The sequence below is a fragment of the Mus caroli genome, unplaced genomic scaffold, assembly GCF_978045245.1.
Source record: "Mus caroli unplaced genomic scaffold, Mus_caroli_1 scaffold_2, whole genome shotgun sequence".
Taxonomy (NCBI): domain Eukaryota; kingdom Metazoa; phylum Chordata; class Mammalia; order Rodentia; family Muridae; genus Mus; species Mus caroli.
The window spans coordinates 79,118,409-79,135,931 of record NW_028227257.1 but is presented as its reverse complement, the minus strand read 5'-3'; the positions used below and the strand labels follow the sequence as shown (position 1 = coordinate 79,135,931).

Here is a 17,523-nt window from a genome sequence, read left to right as displayed (position 1 = left end):
GCTGGGAAGGTGGCTCAGTGACTCTGGTCTTCCAGCGCTCCCATCAGGTGGCTTGCAATTGCCTGTATCTCTAGCCCCAGTAGGGTTCAACTTCTCCTGCTCTTGTTGACCACATACCTACACACACACACACACACACACACACACACACACACACACACACACTCATAATTAAAAAAATACAAATTTTAAAAAGAATAAATCTATGGTTCCCCATACTTGATACAACAGAAAGAGATCAAATGCCAACTTTTAGGCAGCCTTGATTGTGTGTCCATCAACAGGGTGCATGGGAGAGTTGTAGAGAGTCAGGCTAAGTTCTCTCCGGTTGGTTACAACTAGCAATGAATGAGTATCCCGCATCTATCAGGGAATTTGAATCCTTCATCGCTTACCAATGGCTGCCAGCTCATAGAAGGTAAGACATTCTTCCCAGTTGCAGAATCTAAGCTCTTTTCCACTCTACTCTGAAGCATCTCACTAAGACCTCCACCTTTTGTGTGTGTGTGTGTGTGTGTGTGTGTGTGTGTGTGTGTGCGTCCCTAACACACAAAACCACCCTATGTGAGCTACAGAAACTCTGAGATCACTGATGGCCTGGTACCTCTCTCTGAGCTTTCAATCGATTTCAATTTAAGACCATTTGTGTTTACTGTTTGCAGTCACGCATCTGTGTCTGTCTGGATGGGAATAAGAACACACAAATGCAGTTCTCACAGAGGCCAGAGGCATCGGATCCCCTGGAGCTGGAGTTACAAGCAGCTGTGTGTCACCCAGTGTGGGTGGCAGGAACTGAACCTGGGTCTTCTGCAGGAGCAGTGCACACTCTAAAACCGCTGAGCCATCTCTCCAGCCTCACATTTAAAAACGTTAACAGACATGTAACACAGTTGTGTATTTGTGACACTTCAATGCATGCGTGTCATGTGTAGCAACGAAATCACAGTACGTGGCATATCTCAGATGTTTAACATGTCTTTGCTGGGGAACATTTAAATTCTCATTATTATGATACCACTGGCATATCATTAAGTTCTTACAAAAGCTAATGATTATAGACACATACCACCATACATATCCTTAGTAATCAGTGACAGCGGTGGCAAGAGCTTAACATCTTCCCAGGAGTGAGAAGTAAAGAAAGTCAGTGACAGCAGGACTTTAATGGATATACTGAGGGTTTCTGGGGGCATGTGTGTTTGTGTGTTTGTGTGTATGTGTCTTCTTCCTTGCCTCTGTGAGTGCATGATGTCAGAGTAGCCTCTTCTCCATTTATTCTTTGGAGACAGGGTCTCTCACTGAACCTGAAGAACACTATTTCAACAATAGTCTTATTTAGCCAACAAGCCCCTAGCATCCTCCTGCCTCTGCCTTCCCAGCACTGGGGTTATAACATGCAACTAGGCCTGGCTTTTTCATGGGTATTGGGAATCCAATCTGACTGAGGTCCTCATGCTTGCACAACAAGATGTCTCTCCTACCTCTGTACCAAGAAAGTTATCAAAAGCGCTAGCACATTTCTGGGATAGGCACACATGATCCAGATTCTAAAATCCCACCAGGATTCAGATATGACCCAATTTTAAAGTGTAATTGGCCACTGTTTGATTTCAAGATGGCAGATGGAACTCAAATTAGAGTCAGAATAACACCATACTGAAGCATGCCAATTTTGTTGGAGGGGAAAAAAAAACTACTATGGACTGTAGAGGAAATTACAACACAGCCCCAACCTATTCTCCAGCTCTGGCCCAGAATGCATCCCGCCTCTGGGTCAGAAAGCAAGAACACAGTCCAGTGTCAGCTGATCTAGACCTCCTGGCAGCCAAGACGGATGAGAAAGATTGCTCAGATGAGGGGAAAGGACAGTAGTCACGCCACCTGAGCACAAATCCCACTGTGACCTTAGAGCAGTGATTCCCAACCTTCCTAATGCTGTGACCCTTTAATATAATTCCTCATGTCATGGTGACCCTCAACCATGCAATTATTTCATTGCTACTTCATAACTGTTATGAGTCATAATATAAATATCTACTATGCAGGATAGCTGATGTAGGACTGCCAATGGTGTCACACCTATAGTTTGAGAACCACGGCTTTAGAATATCTGCCCAAGCACTTCCTTTGAGCCAGACGAGGCTCTCAGAAAGGTCATCTCTGCACTGCTAAAGACTCCTGAATGTCAACACTGGTACCCCGGACTTCTTTCTCATCACCCTAATTATATACACTAAGGGGGGCCATGACAAACTAGGGTGCTAAAAGAAACTAAGAAAACAAAACCAAAAATCATTCCATGTTATGATATGAATTAATAAATACTTCCAGGGCTATGGACATACCTCAGTAGTTATGTACTTACCAGGCAAGCATGAGGACCTAAGTTCAAATATCCAGCATCCAGGTGGCAGGAAAGTGATAGTAAGTATTGATAGCCCCGGTGCTGGAAGAGGGTTGGGGCAGGAGGTTCCCCCTGAGGTTGTAATCTACCAGCCCAGCTCCAGGTTCAGTGAGACACTCAGCCACAAAGGATTAAGGTGAGGAACGAGAGACAGGGCATCTGATATCCGCCTCTGACCTCAACATGCACACGGACACAGGGACACACACATCCATGAATACTTGGACATAGCACACACACACACACACACACACACACACACACGCATGCATGCACAAACAAACAACACTAACTATGTCCATTAGGCTTTTAGATCCTGGAAGACAAGGACCACTTCTTACTTTAGTTCCCTACTCCAGCAGGATTCTGGGTATAGCTGGTGTTCTGCAAATCTTTGTTGAACTTAAAATCAGCTGCCTATTTTGGTGACAAGAATTATATTGTATTTTTAAGGAGTCAAGATAAGAATCAGAATGTTTTTAAGGGGGGTGGAGGAGGTGACATAGGGTCCCTAAATCTGTTCCCACTTTCTTCATTTGGTAAAAATTCCTTTGTCCAAATCAGAAGGAATAGATTCCAACGGATGGCCCAGAGCCTCCTTCCTGGCCTTTGGTCTTCTCCCTTCAAGGAGATATTAGAAGGAAAAATATGTGTTTCCAAGGAAAAGGAGTTATTTCTGGCTTAGGAGGGGAAATGACACAGAAAAATTCTTTCTAAGGCTCTCATGATACAGAGCACAGAAATTCTGTAGCTTGGATCAAAATAAACAAAAGTGTGGGGTCTGAAGGAGTCATTCGGGCCATATAGTCCTTGTCCCCACTTGGAGCCTGTGGTCCCCAGAGTCTGCTCACACACAGATTTGCTGATATTTAAGGGGCTCCATTTTCCAAGAAGCTCAAACTCCTTGAAAAGCTGCCACAAATGCTTTGATCTTCCAGGGACTGAGGTTAGGGTAGAGTTTCCTACCCCAGATTCCAGCCCACAAGAATGCAGCTCAGATGCCACTAGGAATCCTCCCCTCAGCGCCTGCAGAGCACTCCAGGATTCTCAGGACCCCCCAGCACCTAGCTTCTCCCCACCCCTAGAACGGGTACCTTGTCCTGAATTTCATTCACAAACACCCACACCACACCACACACACACACACACACACACACACACACACACACATACATACAACTCAGCCACAGCTGTATTCTTTGCTCAGATGCCAGGACAGCTCCTGTCCCCACCCCTCGCCTAGAACACCATAGGTCAAGACAGAATTTTCCCTCCAGAGAATCGCAGCCATACAGGCTCATGCATCTCTTAAGGTCTAGCATTTGAGGGGTCCTGAAGTTAGAATTTATTACTCTGCAGTTGCCCCCCCAGCCATCCCCCATGTGTGTGTGTGTGTGTGTGTGTGTGTATGTGTGTATGTGTGTGTAAGGAAGGTATGGCCAGATACTATAACATAAAACACAGGGAGTTTGGAGCCACTACCTCCCAGACAGAATGTGCACGCTTCATGCCCACGCCCACACGCACACCCTGACCTATTACTGCCACCCATCCTACAGTGTAGAAACCTGACTTGTGGTAACAGGGGTTACCTGACTTGTGTATGCAGCCGTGGCAGACCTGTGGGAAGGAGATGGAAGCCCACACCCCATTACAGCCACATGGCCTACAGATTTTGAAGATCACACCACTGCCATCCACTCTACCTAGGAAGATGCCAATTTGCCATCTATGGGACTTAGGCTTGCTCAAAGGTTCTGAGAGACAGAAACCAAGGAAAGGAGAGATCGGAAGTAAGAAGGAAAGGGGGGAGGAAAAAAGCAAAGGGGGTCAGGAATGAGAGAGAGGGGTACGTTTTAGCTCAGGTATTCCCTACTATTTTTCTAAGCATCTGTTCTTCCTGTTTCTCACCTCAAAGAATTCTCATCCCCGCCAAGTGCCTGGATCTAAAAGGTTCTGACAGACATTTGCTGCTAAATGACAGTGGCGACAGAGTTGGAGACTCTGCTTTTCTCATGACCCCTCCTAGCTCAATGGCTCTCTCTACCACCTCCCCGGCCAGCCTCAGATCACAAACCACCAGTTTATTAAATAGTAGCTCCTTAGGAAATGACTGGGGACTTGGCAACGGGCCGGTTGTTACTTAACACATCCTTCTGCCACACCATCAGCGAACTTGGCTATGGACAAAACAACACATTAATGAAGTGGCAGAAGGATCCGGAAGTAGAAAGAGCTGACATTTCCCCCTTAAGACACAGAGAAATGGGCTGCAAACAGAAAAATGAAGCTTGGGAAAAAACTCTCGACGAGGATGTTTGGAGGATAGTCACTAGCAGCTGACTGGGGAAAAGATCAGCTTACCCTGGGCAGCATGGGGCAGAATGAAGGTGCTGAGGAGAGCAGAGAAGAGGATAGGTGGGGGGAGGGGGGGAGGGGAGTTTACAGCTCGCCAACCATTATGTTACCTATCAAGCAGAGGACCTCCCAACCCAGTCAGAGGGACCCAGGGAAAAAAGTAATCAAGTAAGCTATGGGGGATAATGCCAGCCCCAGTTTCCCAGGAGGAAGAACCCCATGCCAAATAGACGGTGGCCTGCATGTATCACCATTCCTGGCTTCTAGAGTGGTAGGGATTGATCACACCTCCTCATGGATGCTTGCCCGGCACTCTGGCAGCTGAACCTTCATTATAACTCTCAGAGGGGGCAGAGGGGGCTTGCCATACTAAACAAAAATTCGCAACACCCTTTGCTTCCCATGACAATTGGATTGCTGACCGCGACTACTTATTGTACTCCCGCATGTGCAGCACCACAGTTCGCTGTGGCCCCGCTTTGCCTCCTCAATAACCCTGGCTCATACCAGTCCCTATCTGATCTCTACTAAATCCCTTGATTCCAATCGTAGCAGCCTCCTAACATATATTCTCACACAGAACAACAAGCCTACATGACAAAGAAACCCTGCTCCCATGGAGCTAAGATGGGTGATAAAGCCCTCTTAGCATTTTGTACCTATGCACAAATCCAGTGAAGCTAACAGCCCATTACCTCAGCACACCTAAGGGTTTTCATCTTTATCTAAAACCTATTAAGACTTGAAGTTATCAATTTCAAGATTCATTTTTCCACTTGTTTCATAAAGTATGAGAAAAAAATTATAAAGATAAACAAACAATTGCACAAAATTCATGTAACCACTTGGGAAACGGGGCAAGAAAGCTTCAGAAATCCCTGGCTGGCTGGATACTCTCTACCTAGTTAGCTCTATCTCAGAAGAGGTCAGAGTGGCCACCAGGAACTTCTAGGCCACTCCTTGTATACAGGCTTCACCTTGCCTTTGTCCTGAATACCATTCAAACCTCAATCCTAGTGACCTTTTTTTTTTTTTTTTTTTGGTTTTTCGAGACAGGGTTTCTCTGTATAGCCCTGGCTGTCCTGGAACTCACTTTGTAGACCAGGCTGGCCTCGAACTCAGAAATCCGCCTGCCTCTGCCTCCCAAGTGCTAGGATTAAAGGCGTGCGCCTCCACCGCCCGGCCCTAGTGACCTTCTTACCTAAAGAGAACGCAATCCTCACCCACCCTCCCTATCAGGCGCCATTGTGCCCCACGCTGAACCTACAGAGAATGCATGGAAGTCCCCTCCTTCCCAGCTGCCCACCTCACAGTCTCCATTTCTTTCTAGGAAATATGGCTTACTACAGAAGTCTTCTGAGAGGGATCAAAAATGGAAATCGTACCTTATCTTCCTCATCTGGTTTGGATTTGAAAATCGCAAGAGATATTCTCCTCACCCTGGCCCATCTTCATAATTATTTATCTTACTCATTTATATTTATTTATTCTGGATCTGATCTGAAGACCCTGACATGCATGATATCCATCGTCAGTCAGTGCCACAGCTTTAAACTCCATTCTGTCTGGGACCCCTAGCCCTGGGTCTCCTCTCTCGGCTACTGCCAAGAGCACGTTTCCCTGGCACAACGATGATCAGTCTCCTGGGGCTCTTGCAACCATCAGATAAACAAATTATGAACATACCTTTAAGTTCACAAACATGTGTACGCCAATTCACATGTGCATGTATGTATGTGCATGCACACACAGGCACACACACACACAAACATAGCCAGGCATCTATGACCTATTGACAACTGCTTTGTCCCTGTCCCCTGCTCCCCTAACAGTCCCTTGCTCAGAGCCCTTGACTTTAGTTTCTCTATGAAGCAATCCAAAAGAAATGGAACTTTCTGAGCTCGGGGCGAGACTTGTAGCAAACAGAGCAACCCACAGATGCAGAACTGAGAAACGGAGGTATTCGTCACCCCGCTCCCCCATACTTTGAACCACAGAGATACCTTACTAAGGAATCCAAGAATGCAGATCATTTTATAATATCCATTTTCAAACACGCCAGAGAACCAATTATCCCTCCAGGCCGTCACTGGGATAGAGTTCTACCCCGAAACCTCAATTTTCCTCTCAGGCACAATTCAAAACAGACAGCGGGGAGGGGGAAGAGAGTCAATGCTGGAAATGTCAAAGATTTTTCTGGCCACTGTCTCTCAGAAATCTATTCAGGTTCCTGCCGCCCAAACAGGCTGTCTTCTCTGTGTGCAGAGCAGAGATAAGCCGAATTTTTTTACCTGCTGTCTCTGCCCTCACCCCAGGTCATTTTCATTATTCTTCACTGTGGATGTTCTTTCTTTAAAATTGTAAAATAAAAATGCTTACTTGCTCTAAGGTAGAGACCCAGACAGCAAGAGCTCTGGCTATGACTCTGCAAGTGGCAAGCTCTCACCAGGAGAGGAGGGTCCCACAAAAGGGCAAAGCCAACTTTCAAAAGCAGGTTTGGGGGTGGGGAGGGTCATGCAGACCACACGCTGAGGTGGGGGGTGGGCATCGAGCAGACCTCACGCTGAGAGAGCTTGTTTACATTCTTCTGAAACAACGGGGGTTGAGGGACTTTCCTGATTGTCCTAGGGCTCGGCTTCTCAAGGCTCGCCCTCCCGTGCTTAGCTCCAGATCCTTTGTTTGAGCCTCTTGGGGCTTTGCCCCTGGAATGTTGTGAAGCTTCCCTGATCCCAGTGACTCCTTGTTGCGTGGAGATTTCTTGTGCAGATTTGAAAACCTCAGCAGTACCCATCCCCAGTCTTCCCACTTGAATGTCTCCTGAACTACCTTCACCACGGTGGCCACAGGCAGGAACACCTGCATTGTTATCCTTTATGAACATTTTTTTTCTTTAAGCTGCTTGTCAAAATTGTCACTGCGTGCTAAAAGAAACCGGTAGCAGCACCCCTTACCACTAGTGGAAAACTCGCTCAGAAATTAACTAACATCAAGGTTAGCTCCCTTTTTCTTAACTAAGGAGGCTGCCAAGTCCTGGAGAAGATGGCATAGACTTTCTCTGGCATGACAATAAGGGATAAAGCAAACATTTTCTAAGCCCACCTCTGATGTTATTCTCTGCCACATCTAGGCCCCTAAATGTCCCTTCTGATATGTATTGTTGACAACCCTAAAACGTTGACAGAGGTAAACGGAAGGAAAGTAAATGCTTAAAAACATTGGGGGGAGGGGTGGGGCTGGAAACAAACACCCACAACTTAAAAAAAAAAACAAACTGCATTATAAGTGTGTCTAGACGAGGCTTTTTCCAGTTTAGCACCCTAAATAAGAAAAATCCCGAATTCAAAGTTCTGAAAAAGCATTCCCCACACCACACCCCGAGAAAAAGACGTGGTGTTCACCAAGCAGCTTCTCTGGTTAGGTTCCTGGTAGGAAATGGCATGTGGTTATTAGTTTTGAAGTATCTGGCATCTTTGTAAGCAGTATTAGCCACCTCCCAAAACCTCAGGGCTTCCCATGTGCACAAGTCCCCACCAGACACACCCTTCCTACCGGCCTAGGGGTAGCCCCCAAGGCCAAACAACAGCTGGCATTTAAAACTTGACTGAAACCACAGGGACCCCATCTCTTTCAAATGTCAAGGCAGAAGGCAGCCCAGCCCGGCAGGCTCCTTTCTTCAGGACATATGAAGAAAAAAAAAACTATTTTCAGTAGCCTGCCTTCAAACCAATCAATAGAGACCACAGGGGAGCAGAGTGAGGTAGAGGCTGACCTTTGAGTGAAGGGCAAATAAGATGATTCACAGTTAGGACTCACTATCACATTCTAAGTTTTCATCCCCCCTCCCCCCAGCCCCCTTAACAGCTCCATGCAGCAGAGGGTAACCTGACTGAATTTCAGGTTTCCACTGGGTCCTGATCTAACTAGATTTAGGGTTACTGTTTCTCTCTCTCTCTCTCTCTCTCTCTCTCTCTCTCTCTCTCTCTCTCTCTGTGTGTGTGTGTCTGTCTATGCATGTGTGTGCAAGAGTGCACACACGTGAAAATACACACGTGTATATGAGCTTGCGTTTAGCTGACTGACATCTGTCATCCTTTAATAGTGGACATAAGAGTTGAATACTGCCGGGCGTGGTGGCACACTCCTTTAATCCCAGCACTCGGGAGGCAGAGGCAGGCGGATTTCTGAGTTCGAGGCCAGCCTGGTCTACAGAGTGAGTTCCAGGACAGCCAAGGCTACACAGAGAAACCCTGTCTCGAAAAGAACAACAACAAAAAAAAAGAGTTGAATACTTCCTGATACTGAGTCAATAAACAAAATGATGTCCCACTTTCTAACTGCAAAAATCTCTCCAAACAGTCTTAAAATTGTGCTCTACTTGGACACAAAATAACACAAAACAAACTACCACCAAAAGCCTATGTGTTTTTAACGTTCCTTTCCCATTCGAATGGATGGGGTTGTGCCTCAGCATAAGAAATAAGAACCAGGATAAATTTAACAAACACTTACTCTCTTATTGTGCTAGCCCGTAAGGCTTTGTAAATAAAAATGCATTTAGTTCCTACAGCAACCCTATATGGGTAGGTCCTAAAGGTTAGGTCCTGGTTTTGTAGAAGAGGAAACTGAAAGAGAGAGAAATGGCAACTTGCTCCCAGCAACACACTCAGTAAATGGCCGTGCTGGTTCCTGAACCTGGGTAGCCTGTAGCAAGGTCCATGATCATCACCACCATGTTATGTTGCCATGTTACATGCTATGTTTTGTTACATGCTACAACTAGCATTGTGTTCTCCACCGCTGTTATTTCATGTAGACCGCATAATAGGGTAAACTATATTTTTGTCTTCATCTTACAAACAAGAAAACTGAGCCAGTCAGAAATAAAGCAGCTTGCCCAGACCCACCTAGCAAATGAGTGAAAAGCAGGAGCTGACGTCATGGGAGGGCCACATAGCCGGCTACTCACTATCAACATCTCTGCTCAGAGGTAACGAAGCAGCTTATGTCTATGACTTAGAAACTGTCCTTTGCAAACACACACACACACAGGGGAGCAGACAGACAGACACACCCACACATACCTGGGACTTTGGATTTCTTAGCCCCACAACAATGCATAGGCAGAAGGGAAGTCTGCCTGTCATACCAATCCTGTTGTCAACAGAACAGACCAGGAGGCCTAGTGACAAGAAATAAACTGTTCACAGGGCACATAACCCAACTAGACACCACACATAGGCAGGCGGGATCTAGGGCAGTGGTGGAAGTCACGGTCCTCTGGTGGAAATCTATGTCTTCAGGAATATCAAGTGGATTCTGCCTTTTCCTGCCTGTGTCCCAGGGCTGGACAGTGCAGTTCTCCAGGGACTGCGTGATGTGGAATACACAATCCAGAGTAAGCAGCAGGGAGGAGAAAAGAGCCTTCTAGAAAGCAGGCCATGTGCCGCTCTTCTGGTTTATTCTGGAAACTTTTTTTTTTATGAAAAAAAGAAAAATTGTTTTTCTGTAAGTTAATTAAAGACGTATTTTAGAGCTTCCGAGGCACAATTTCTCATATGATAAGGACGGACAGATGGAACCCAAAGGAGCAATAGTCTCTAACAGTATAAATGAGTCCTGAGACTCAAAAGCCCGAGACTGCAAGGGATCTAACTGAGCTCCACTAACATCAGGGGCCAAGTGGGTGCAGCAGCTCCTGCAGCCCATGTAACTCTAGGCCCTGAAGGAGCAGGCACTGAGCATGGATGCCCCTCCCTGTGGGTAGGTGAACTGCAATGTAGAATAATGGGCGCTGGGACCTTCCAAGCTTACCTGGAAATAGTCAGTAATGAATGATCCAAGTTCACTCTTCAGCAGCCGCCTGGGGAGAGAGAAACACAGAATCAGACTCAGGCAGCTATTGATGCCATCATAGCTGCTGCTGATGGAGTCCAAAGAATAATGATAACAGACTCATCATGGAAGACAATGTGTGTACCATTAGCACAGGGCGGGGGGGGGGGGGGAACCGAGGCTGGAGGAAGGAATGCTCTCTGCTAGGTCCTGGTAGAGCCTTCCACCCCTGTGTTACTGCAGTGATAACATTTATAAGCATTTTTAAGTCTAAAACACATTTTTTTATACATTTCCCATCCAAAGATTTCAAGTATATGCAGGGTGGTATAATCGTTACAACTTTCATAGATATAGAAATCATGCCCACCTCCATTTATCCATTAGCCAAGAGTCAAGGTTCAAATCTGGACCTTCTCTGTGAACTGAACACCTTTTCCTACAATTCCATTATCTCCTGTCCTCTAAGTCCATCAGAGACACCTAGACTTGAAATCCACGTTCAGGATATGTTGGAATGGTCTTACCTCATCCTGAATGTACTGGGTCAATCTATAAAAGGGACCACAGTAAGGAGAATTGGGTTTCTGGTTACCTAGGCAACACATTCACTGAGTTGCCCGATATGTTCCCACAAATTGTTCTAGCATCAGCACAGACCAGGGTGAAAAGGACAGACAAGGTCTCTGCTCTCATGACTCCCACTCTCAGGTGGGGGAATGTAGATATTAATAAATGCATTCAGAAGGCAATATGAAAGCATCCTAAGGGGGCTGGTGAGAGGGCTCAGTGGGTAAGAGCACCCAGCTGCTCTTCCAAAGATCGGGAGTTCAAATCCCAGGAACCCCATGGTGGCTCTCAACCATCCCTAACAAGATCTGGCTCCCTCTTCTGGAGTGTCTGAAGACAGCTACAGTGTACTTACACATAATAAATAAATAAATCTTTAAAAGAAAGAAAGCATCCTAAGTGCTAAAAATATAAATGAATACATAGAGATCTGGACCCAGATTTCTTCCCCTGTGAAAAAAAAAGTGGGCCCCCTCCCTACTGATCCATCTCCCTACTGATCCATCTTGGATCTGATCCAGACAAGGTGAGAAAAAGCACAAAACAAGAAAAACAGGCTCCTGGAAGCCAGTGAGTTCTCTAGGGAACAAAATCTCCCCGACTCGAATGTTCTCATCGCCTCTCCCACCTGCTATGGTTATTAAGGAGCAAATGCTCACATTTCTGACAATCTTGCTGGGTATTAACTTCCCCCAAAGCTTGCTCACACATGTAACTGACGAATCAGCAGGCAATGACAGCAATATGCCATTATGTGCATGAATCAGGAACAAGAATTTGGGGACAGAAGAAACGCTCAGGTTTGAAATTTCCAGAAAAGTGTGGGAAGATGAAAAACACATGAAAAATACCTCCCTTTTCCCACAGCACCCCCTCCATTAGCGAACAGATGAAGCATTTTGAGATTCAATGTAACGACTGGCAATCTAAGAACCACTCACTCTATCAGTCCATCCCAGGGGTCTCTGAGTTGTGGACAAGTCTGATGAGAGATGGAAATGTACCAAAAGCTATTGGGCGGGGAATGAAGAAATGGCTCAGCCACTAAGAGCACTTGCTGCTCTTGCAGAGGACCCAGGTTCTATTCCTAGGACCCACACGGAGGTTCACAATAATCTTATTTTATACCCAGTCTTACGGATGCTGCAGCTGCAGCTCGCAGGAGAGGGCCCTTTGTCTAAGGCCTGCCCAGGTCACCTGGTACAGGAGAGAGTCTATCACCTTAGATTATAAATGTACAACTATCTGTGACTCCAGTTCCAGAGGCTCCTATGCCATCTTCTGATCTCCATGGTACTAGGCATGTATTGGGGGAGAATACAGAACTGAGCTGTTAGTACCACAACCATGGAAGTTTCAAACCAAATGAAGCAAGGAGTCTACTTATGACCAAGAAGCAAAAATGCCTCCTGACAGCCTCTGTGTCTGCTAGCAAGTCTCAAGACCCTGGGTGAAGAAGCCACACTTGTGAAGAAGAGCCAAGTCCTATCAGATAGAGCATGCCACACAACGCTGAGGGACTAACATAACACTGTGACCAAACGGCATGTTGTGGAATCAATGTCTGTGATTGTTAACCTTCATCATCAACTTTATGGACTATCAGTTCATCATAGAAACATGCCTCCAAGTATTTCCAGAGAGTCTTAACAGAGCAGAGAAAACCAGGTTACTAGTGACCACACCCCAAAGGAAAAAAAAAAAAACGATTCTCTCCTCTGTCACTAGCTGTCATAGCTCCTCTGATGTGGGAGTGGTGAGGAGTAGGTCTTAAGAGCCCTTTCCCCATCTGTGTTGGAATTGTGACTGGCTTGAACATGTGTGAGTCTTGTGCTGGCAATCTCTGCTTCTGGGAATTCTGGAGGCACCCTGAGTTTTAGACACACGGAACACTTTCAAAATAAACACAGAAAAACACAAGGCTCTGTCTGTGATCTCCTCTCCTTCCCCAGGGAACAGATTTGAGGACCCTGAAGCTTTGACTAGAAATTAAGGAGGGCCAGGCAACACCTTGGCAAACTGGATTCCCTGAAGTTAGATGGACTCACAGTCATACAAACATACTGTCTCATTACCCTAGTCTAATCTAGTCTGTGGTCCTTGGGAAGAAACCCCCATGAAGGGGCTTCTACTGGAGACATAGGCATGGCTCTGTATGACGAAGGCAATCCCCCACGATGGTCCTTGAAAAAGAACATAGTCCTTGCTTGTCCTAACTGCTTTATTCACGTCAGATGAGGATGCATACGACTTACTCAGGGTGAACCAGAGATTAAATACCTTTTGCAGGAAGCACATTGGCTAAATACTTGGGGCTTGTCTAGATACCACATTAGCATGGAGAACTCTAAGCTCTATGTTGTCATGGTCCTCTTAGTGGGGTGTTATGGTCATGTGCCCCAGGACAGGAACGTGGTCGGGAGCTAGTTCCAACTCCTGCCATTCTCAATTACTCATTTTATTGGTGTTAGCATTCTGTCTAAGCTCCGCCCCACAGTTACCTGGAAACAGCCGGGTATGCCTGACTCACTATAAAAGGGGCTGCTTGCTCCCTCCTGCTCCTTCTCTTGCTCTTGCCTTCCTGCTCCTTCTCTGTCCCCTCACCCCTTTCCCCCTCTCTCTACGTGCTCATGTTACCTCTCTCTCTCTCTCTCTCTCTCTCCCTCTACTACCCTCTTGACTCCCCTCCCCATGCCCTGAATAGACTCTATTCTATACTATACAGTTAGGTGGATGGTCCCTCAGCAAGGCCTCAAAGATGTACCCCTTCCCCCATACCTGACTATACCTCCACCGAACATACCCCTCCTCTCTTTATCTTTTTATAAACACATCAATCAGTGTTCTGAACTATTCTACTTCCTTACCAGTTCTTCTGTCAGCTGGCATGGCCCACTGCCCCAGTCTGAAACCCAAGAAAGGACTGTGGAAGTTAAGTTCCAAGCAAGAGTGTAATATCAGGAAGCAGGCAGGCATAGGGGTGACAGAATCCTAAAAGTTTGAGAACCTGAGCTTCCATCCCTCCCTGGGCTGATAACCTGAGGACCGCTGATCCAAGGGGACTCAGATGAGGAAGAGGAGGTGAGGAAATGGGGCAGGGCCAAGGGATGGGAGCAGCGATGGCTGGTCAGCCTGTGGGTAGACCACAGCCGAGTCAGGTTACACAGCTGCCTCTACACTGTCTACTCTGCTTGTCCTTGTCTATCAAGGAAAGGGCAGCTCCTAAAAAAAAAAAAAAAAAAAAAAGCTCTACTCACATGTCAGCCAAACTGAGAGTTAAGAGGTCTCCCATAGCCGGGCGTGGTGGTGCATGCCTTTAATCCCAGCACTCGGGAGGCAGAGGCAGGCGGATTTCTGAGTTCGAGGCCAGCCTGGTCTACAAAGTGAGCTCCAGGACAGCCAGAGCTACACAGAGAAACCCTGTCTCGAAAAACAAACAAACAAAAAAAACCAAAGAGGTCTCCCATATTTCCACCTCGGTCTATGGCCATCCTGACAATAAAGACATTTGAAAGAGACACTTGTATCCTTCCCATAACCCATCAGACTACGAAGACAATAGTCCTTAAGGAACTGGAATTTCCCCAGGAATCCCATGCTCAAATGAGGAAAATACAGAACCCAGGTGCCAGTCAAAGGGGACATTTGTCTTCCAGAAAGAGATTTCATGTAGTCTGCCAATTGTCAGAGTATCTTATAGTCCAGTCTGGATCGGAGACAATGGTGGGTTGTGATAATCAGGACCACATCTTGACCAAGACTGCTTAGTTATGCATACTTCTTGCCTTTATTTAAGCCTAAATTCTTATGCCAGGGACCCCAAAGATGCACCACTAGATCCTTTTGCTCTCCTTTCAGCATCACTATATTGAATCAATCTTTTTTTTTTTCTCCCTGCATTTCACCATTGCCTGTTTTTAAATTACCTATTGAGGATATGTGGCAGAGTCTAGCTTCTTAGGGCAGCCAGAGCCCAGACTCTGACCCTGACTCAAATGACACTGCCATCCCCAGGGGAATCTAGTAGATGCTGCCCCTCTTATGGCTATACTCTGTGTCCCTTCTCCGCTGAAACGGAAAAGAGAAACTGGCAAGGAGAATAGAAAGCCCACTAATCAACTATTCGATTTATATAATAATTTACTAGAAACCTGATATGTGTTAGATATGATACCAGGAGAGGAAAAGGAGAGGAAACCGAACTCAGGCAAAGGTCTTCTCCTCCCTGACCATTCATACAAAAGCTGAGATTTCTTTTCTTTCCTTTTCTTTTTTTTTCTTTTTTCTTTTTTTTTTTTTTTTTTTTTTTTTTGGTTTTTCGAGACAGGGTTTCTCTGTGTAGCCCTGGCTGTTCTGAAACTTGCTCTGTAGACCAGGATGGCCTCGAACTCAGAAATCTGCCTGCCTCTGCCTCCCGAGTGCTGGGATTAAAGGCGTGCACCATCACGCCCCGCTTAAAAGCTGAGATTTCCTAAGAATGACACTGGGCACCCGAGTTGGAGACTAGAACTAGACTAAAAAAAAAAAAAAAAAAAACAGGTGGCATATACTTGTAACCCCAGAGCTGAGGAAATGGGAACAGGGAAGAATCCTGTGGCTTGCTGGCCAGATCTGGTGAGGCCAAGTCACTGATACTCAGAAAACAGGATGGATGGCTCCTAAGAAATGACACCCAAGGTCCACATGTATGTATACATGCGCCTGCATACATATAAGCAGAGACACACACACATATACACAAATACATATGCACACAGACACATATACAGAGACACACAGATATACAGAAGCCCACGAACATATACACATATACATATACACTCAGACATGAAATATACATACAAGCACACTACACATACTCTCACACACAGGGACACACACACAAATATACACACCATACACATAGGACACACCTAAACACACCACACACATACAGAGAAATGTACACACAAAAACACATATACACACAGACAAGACATACAGAGACATACACACCACATACAAACACAAGTCATACACACCACACACACACACACACACACACACAGTCCCACACATACAATCAAGGCATCAGAGATACTGGTCTAAATCAGTCAAAGGTAATTCCCCTCCTACCCTCACTATCTGGCTCACAGTGTTTATCTGATCTAGTTCATGGGTAACGCATAGAAAGAAGAGAAAATTAGGCAGAAGATGGCTGGATTCATGAGATGGTACCCAACAGTTCCTAAGTTGCAAAAGGGATAAACCTCTGGGTTGCTAGTACCTAAACATGGGTTCCTGTGCAGCTCAGAAGCCTAGAATCCTGGGAACCTACCTTCTATTTTCCCCAGTTTGGCCTCAGATTCCTTCCCTGACAACAGCTTTTACTTGCTGTTTACTTGCTGGAACAAATTAAAATAATAAGGAATAAGCACGAACTGTACCTGGGACAGTGTCTCATTTTCTAAGTCAATTTACTATTCACAAGTGTCAGGCCCTGATATGCACAGCATTTGTATTTCTGTGGTTTAGCCTGAGCAGTATCTGCAGAGGAGCAGAAACAGCCCTGCTTCTAACCAGGATGACCTAAGAGACTGCAGCTCATTAAGTCTGGAAGCAGCTGCCTGGGTCTGAGTACTGATGGCCAATTCCCTGATACTGAGCAGGGAGCAGGCAAAGCAAATGCGTGTGACCTCAGTCCTCTGAAAATCTGTGGATAGTGAGACACCCACAGGATAGGATGGCTGCGAGAGGCAGTCGAGTTTGTCTTTTGTAGGTGGACTTCTGACTTGTGGTAAGGCTTGCAAGGGTTGGCCATAAGGATTCTCCAAGGTCTGGCTGACTCTGAAGCCTACAGCTCTGCAACTCCATCCTTCTCCTCCTTGACTCCTTCCCAGGACAGTAGAAAGGCCTTGCCCAACCTCAGATGTAGGCCCTGGGAAACATGTGAGTGGAGCAGCAGTGGTAGGTTAAGAGCATAGCCCTCAAAGAGTTAAAGGGTAGACAAGGCAAGGGGGAAAGGGCTGCTGAGGCTGGAGGCTGATGTGGAAGGGCATGTGGTCCAGGCCACACCCACAGTTTCACATTCCCAGGTCCCTGGCTTCTTCTGACAACAGACTTCTGCCCACAGCCACGCCACCACAAGCAGCTGAGTTAGAAGGAAGTTAGGGAGCCAAAAGCAATGGGAAGGAAATGTTTATGTGGGACATGTGAGCCCAGTGAAAGCAGAAATAGCATGAAGTTCAGTGAGAAGGCAGAAGGAGCTATAACTGGGAAAAAGAGGGAACAAGGTACTGGGCTCTACTGTCTCACCCTGAAACCTGCCCACCCTGACCAGCTGAGCTGCCGCCCCAGTTCACAGGACTTCCTGTGATGAC

The 17,523-nt window shown here is 46.2% G+C and overlaps 1 protein-coding gene across 4 annotated transcripts in view; it reads right to left on the bottom strand.

Moving 5' to 3' along the window:
• Prr5l (proline rich 5 like) overlaps positions 1-17,523 on the bottom strand; it is a 178,025-nt gene that overhangs the window by 31,694 nt on the left and 128,808 nt on the right. For all 4 annotated transcript variants that reach the window (XM_029474407.2, XM_085834621.1, XM_021156583.3 and 1 more), the window contains exon 4: positions 10,574-10,622. In XM_029474407.2, the coding sequence (XP_029330267.1) occupies positions 10,574-10,622 (49 nt within the window). The remainder of the gene's footprint in view (positions 1-10,573; positions 10,623-17,523) is intronic.